General features: G+C 53.4%; 1 protein-coding gene across 1 annotated transcript in view; it reads left to right on the top strand.

The window, feature by feature from the left end:
• Window positions 1–2,162: 2,162 nt before the first annotated feature.
• Window positions 2,163–6,000, top strand: part of Ppm1h (protein phosphatase, Mg2+/Mn2+ dependent 1H) — a 224,580-nt gene continuing 220,742 nt past the window's right edge. The window contains exon 1 of the mRNA XM_051176161.1: window positions 2,163–2,407. Within this exon, the coding sequence (XP_051032118.1) occupies window positions 2,163–2,407 (245 nt within the window). The remainder of the gene's footprint in view (window positions 2,408–6,000) is intronic.

Here is a 6,000-nt window from a genome sequence, read left to right as displayed (position 1 = left end):
TGTTTAGTTTTATTTTATGTGAATGGGTGTTTTGGCTCTTTGTATGTTTATGTACCATGTTAGTGCATTGCCCGTGGAGGCCAGAAGAGAGATTTGGATCCCCTGAAACTGGGAGTTACAGACCATTGTGAACCACCATGTGGGTGCTGGGAATTGAACCATGGTCCTCTGGAAGAGCCATTGATCCAGCATTTTATAATGAGAGGGCTGAAGGGGGACTGAGATAAAACTAACATCTAATCAGTTTTAAAAAGAACATTAAAATGATGGATGAAGAATGGTGGAATTTCACTAAAACATTTGAAACATTGCCAAAACGATCTAAAGTGAAATGGTCAAAGGGAGGAAATACCTTTAAAAATGGTTCTCCACACCGAAGACAGGAAACACTGAGGCTTGGCCAGGCTTACGGAGCACGGTCCTGTGGTGCCTGAAGATCAGAGTGCAAGGCTAGCCACAGTAGTCAGCCACAGAGGCCAGGCAGTGGCGGTGCACACCTTCAATCCCAGCACTAGAGATGAATATAAGGCGGGAGGAGACAGGGATACAGTGTATTGAGTCATGTTGAGGACAGGATCGCCCCAGCCTTGGTAGAGAACTTGGTAAGAACTCTCTGGTAGCTTGGCTGCTTTGCTTTTCTGATCTTCACGTTGAACTCCAATATCTGTCTTTGGGTTTTTATTTTTCCTGCTACAGGGTTCTTCTCTGGGGAATGCTAGGCTCCTTTATCTCTCCAGCACCTGGGCTACCCCCTTCTCTCCACTCACTAAGGATAAGGGCCTGGATTCCACCTGTAACGCCAAAGGAGCTGCTCAGAGCATAGCTATACAGGTTGTTCGGTCTTAAATAGAAGGCAAACATCAGAACACGACACAAAGCAGTTTAGCAGGAACCAGATACCCGTCCTGTTGCAAAAGTTAAAAAAAAATAAAATAAGCAAAACCAATATTTAACAAATGTTACCCTCGAAGAAGCACATTTATTATTCTGAAGACATTTAAATTAATGTAAGATCGCCAAAATATATTTTACTATAAGCATCTGCTGGGTTTTTTTTAAGTTTAGCATTTAATTCAGTGGCTGTGTTCTGTTTTTCTTTAGTTTTCCACATGCCCTTAATTTTGTGCAGTTATTAAAACACTGCAACAGTAAAGGTAAATTTGTGGCTGTGTTGGAGGAAAGACCTTGTGTAAATTTGTGAAAGGACTCATGTTAGTTTACATAGTGCATGTACTTAATGTTTTGGAGACTTTTATTTTTTGGAGTAGTAAAATCCTAGATTCAAAATAAGTCTTGTGTGACAGACAATGGCGCGTTTAGAGGTAACCAAAGAAAAAGAAAAGTGGTTCTCCAGCTGCTCAGAGGAAACTTCCAACCATTCTTGTGTACTCATTGTGTCTTTAAGACTCCAACACCAAGGTAGAGTTAACTTCTTTCCATCGCGGGACTGGGAGGTCCGCCACCTCGAGAACACCTGTGTCTGCAAAGTTTCTTTTCCGGAGGTCAAAGGCAGTTTTCCTCCTGGCGCCTGCCCTTCGCGTGGCTTCTCCCAGCAGCCTGACGCCATGTGACAGCCCCTAACACCTGTACAGCCTCCAGCTCACAGCGCCCCCATCCTCCTCGCCAGGTACCGACCAGGCCAGCGGGAGGTCACGATCTCGGAGCAAGCCGGGCTCGGCCGACAGGGGAGGGGCTGAGCCTGGGCCGGAGCCGCAGCCCGAGCCCGCGCAGCCTGATTATCACATGACTCGACGGCGGTAGCGGTGGCAGCGGGAGCGGCGGGTCCGCGGGCTCGCCGGGTGGGCTCAGTTCCGCGCACGCAGGAGCCGGGCGCAGGGGGCGGGGAAGGGACCCGCCGCAGCCGCCGCCCGCCAGCCGCTCCCGGGGCTCTCGCCGGCCCTCCCTAGCCGCCCGCCCGCTCCATGTCGCCCGGTTGCGGAAGTGTCGCCGGGAGAGGTGGCGGCGGCGGCGGCGGCGGCAGCAGGGAGCACGGGAGGCCAGGGCTCGCCCCGCTGCGGCACTGAGCTCCGGGAGCCGCGCGCTCCGGCGGCCCGGCTGGCTCCCCGTGCGCCCCGCACCCGCCGCAGCCTGCATGCCCCGCGCCGCGCCCCGGCCGGCCGCCGCCTCCTGCTCGCCCAGCGGCTGCCCGGCGCCAGAGTAATATGCTCACTCGGGTGAAATCTGCCGTGGCCAATTTCATGGGCGGCATCATGGCTGGCAGCTCCGGCTCCGAGCACGGCGGCAGCGGCTGCGGTGGCTCGGACCTGCCCCTGCGCTTCCCGTACGGCCGGCCGGAGTTCCTCGGGCTGTCACAGGATGAGGTGGAGTGCAGCGCGGACCACATCGCCCGCCCCATCCTCATCCTCAAGGAGACCCGGCGGCTGCCCTGGGCCACCGGCTACGCAGAGTGAGTGCACCCGCGCCCCGCTCTCCTCGCCGCCCTTCCCCGCACCGCTCCACCCCTTCCTCTCCCAGCTGCGGGGCTCTCGGGCTCTCCACCGGCTCCGGCCTCCAGGCCTCGGCGAGAACCTCTCCACTTCCACTGACTCGTTCCCTTCCCCCCTGCTTTCCCCCAACCCCGGGGTATGGATGGGTTCTCCGGGCCGGGCGGCGGGGGGCAGAGCCGATGGATGGATGGTAGCGGCGCAGGACCGTGGGAACGCTGAGGTCGGGCTGGTCTTCTAACGAGGGGGTCTGGGACACTTGGGAGGAGGGAAAGCGGGCGAAACAGCTTTGCTGAAGTTGCAAGGTAGTGGGAAGACCCGGTCATCCGTGCCCACCCTCGATAGAATAAAATAAAATAAATCCTGTGCCCCCGCGCGAAGAGTTTGCGAGGCCGAGGCTCGCACGATGTGTGCCCCGAGGCGGCCGGCTCGGTGCGCGTGACCACGCTCGGCAAGGTCTTTGCCCGAGTCCCTGGGGCTTCCGAGCAGGTAGTGAACGCCGCTCGACCCGGTAAAAGCCACTACGGTCCCCCCCCCCCCAATCCTTGGGGGAGGTAGAAACTTACTCCGGGCGTCAAATACAGCATTGTAGTAATCAGCTTTTGCGATTAAGCGAGCTCCGGAGTGATTTGCTATTTTAAAAACCGACCGAGTCGGGCTACAGGCCGGCCGTGGGGCGCGGGGGGAAGGGTTCCTTGCCATTCCCCGACCCTGCGGCCACTTCTCCATTGACCATTAAAACCCGTCTTGTGAGTGGTGCGGCGAGTAGTGTTTCCCCTGCCCATTCGCTACTGTTCAGCCTTGTGGAACTGGCAGGCTAGGAAGGGTGGGGGATTTAGACCAGAACCCCGAGGTTAGTGACTGCGGACCCCAGAGCACTCCGAGCCCGGTGTTCGGCTCGCCTGCCCCCCTTTCCATGACAGCTCCCCACCCCTTATAATCTTGGCCATTCCCAACCGATGCACGACTTCTCCCTCTGATTGGTCCATCCGGGAACCAATCCATTTCCCCTATGCCTGGGCGCCTCGGTGCTGGCTGACCCGGTTCTGGTGGCCCGGATACCCCCCCCCCTGCGCCCCAGCAGACGTGGTTCCCCACGAGCCGGGTTCCGGCGCAGGAAGTAGGTGGCTTGCGAGGCAATCTGCCTCGCGTCTTGACTTCTTTTTCCTCCCGCGTCATCGCTGCGGTCGTGACTCCACGCGCTTGTGTACAAATGGGGATTGACGACTGGCGTGTGGAGAGAGGAGCGCGGAGACTGGGTGCTCGGGGTGGGTGGGTGTATGACATGACGGCAGGCAAGCATGAAAGCAGCCGGGCAGCAAGGAGGAACACAAAAGCCCGTACCCTCCTCCGAGAGGAAGCCAGTGGGGGCAAACCTAAAGGTCCTGCGAATTCACGCCAGCAGCACTTTGCCTTGGGGGTGGGGGGAGTTTAAAAGCCCATCTAGGTCCTTTGCAAGGTCAGACGCCACTGGAGAGGAACAGTCCGGTAATTGTGTACGTGGCGGTTTGAGGCCAGTGGCTTGGTGGAGCGTGGCAGAGGCACTGGGAAATGGTGAGATTACCAGAGATTGGGGGCGTGGGGAGAGTCCTGCTGACAGTGGGAACTACCAGGGCACCACGAAGGGGAAACTTACAGAAGTATGAAGAAGGGGGAAGAAAGGCATTTTCAGTGAAAAGGAGAAGGAGGATGCTGGATGTCTCTACCCCCCAACACACACACACACACACACACACACACACACACACACCCTACCTACTAAGCCTCCCTGAGAGGGAGTGTCTGATCCTACACACACACACACACACACACACACACACACACACACACACCCTACCTACTAAGCCTCCCTGAGAGGGAGTGTCTGATCCTAGGCTAGAACATGAGAGATTATTTCACTCCAAGGCTGAAAAGGCTACCATCAAAGCCTTTACCTTTTAAATCTATTCCCACAGGTACTCCTGAGTACCTGCTAATTCCCACAAAGATCTTCAAGAATGAGTTGGCTCCTCCCACCCCACCCCATGGCCCTCCGTGTTGGGGATGCATGCTTTTCCAAAGGTTTGGGTGTACCTCTGCACACTTCCGTGTCCCTCCTCCCCACACAGGGTCCCACTCTGTAATCTGGAGCATTTTCACAAAGCACCGCATCAGCGACATCTTTCCAGCTCGGTGTTGGTGGAATTCCGTTGTCCTGGCTGCTCTCACCTTTAAACAGGTTCTCTCTACGTGTCCTGAACTTCCCAGACTTCCTGATCTGCCTTCTCAGCCTCCCGGGAGACTGCGTTCTTCTACACTGTGTTATAGTATTCATTATGTTTATATAATGCTGGGCATTCTGTAGCATGTTCAAGTTCATATTAGGTCATCTAAGTATCACAATAGTCATACCGTTTCTGCTTTATAGTTGAGAACACAGGTATGAAATTGGTTAAGCGACTTGCCCATAGTTAATACACTCTGTATCTGAACCCAGAGGGTCCAACTCCGGGGTCCATGACACCAAACTCCCCATCTACAGTTTCCAGGTATGAGGCATCCATCTGACCCAGGACATGCCGTTAGCAATGTCACCAACATCTCTCTCTCTCCTGGTGCCTACTTTCACCAGGTACAATAATGCGCCACATTGTTATTCGAACCTTTGCCATTTTTCTTTTTAATTAGTATATTATCATACAATTTATAAATAAATATATTAAAATTTTTTCTTATAACTTTTCAAGAATGCATCCTAAGTGATTAAAAATGGCAGAAACACGGAAGGAAGAAGGGACTGGGGTTATGATCAGAAGTTGTCTTTTCCTAGAGGAGGAACTGGAGGCAGAAATCTCTTCTCTTCGTTCTAGACCGTTCCTGATAGGGATACAGTAGGTGGGGAAATTATTTAAATGGTGGAAATAGGAAGAATGCCTTTGAACCAAGTCCTTTGATTCTGTCTCTTAATTTTGAAGTTAGGCGGAGTGGAAGAGCCTGTAATCCCAGCCATTGGGAGGCTGAAACAGGATGTTCTTAGCTACTGGGGAAGCTAAGGTAAGAGAATCTCAAGATACACAGCATATCTGACGTAGAGTGAGTTCAAGGCCAGGCTGGCCAACTTAGTGCAACTATGTCTCATAATAAAAAGTGGGAAGAAGGCTAGAGATATGTGTATATATATGTGTGTGTGTGTGTGTGTGTATACACACACACAATCATAATCATGTATACATACACACATGTACATTTCACTGGAAGAAGAAAGCGTCTAGTTCCAAGATTTCCAGGAGTGAACGCGGTCACCCCGTGACGGGGAGGTTGGGGAAGGGGCTTGAGCTGTAGTGTTGATGCCCCACCATTTTGGATGGTAGAAGATGGTGTGTTTTTATCATTTTACTAGCAATGCCTTTTAAGAACAGATAGTCTCTGTGTGGCTGAATTAGAGAATCAGCTGTAAACAATCCCTGCAGTCCTGGGGATACTGAGACTCAGGACCCTCTTCCATTTCGGAACTGTGTCAATGGGGTTTTCTGCTTCCTCGAAGAGTTTCTTGTTGGCGCGGGGAGAGGTTCTCAAC

Source organism: Phodopus roborovskii, unplaced genomic scaffold (assembly GCF_943737965.1).
Source record: "Phodopus roborovskii unplaced genomic scaffold, PHOROB, whole genome shotgun sequence".
Taxonomy (NCBI): Eukaryota; Metazoa; Chordata; class Mammalia; order Rodentia; family Cricetidae; genus Phodopus; species Phodopus roborovskii.
Note: the sequence above shows the minus strand (reverse complement) of the source record. Positions and strands in the feature narration are given on the sequence as shown.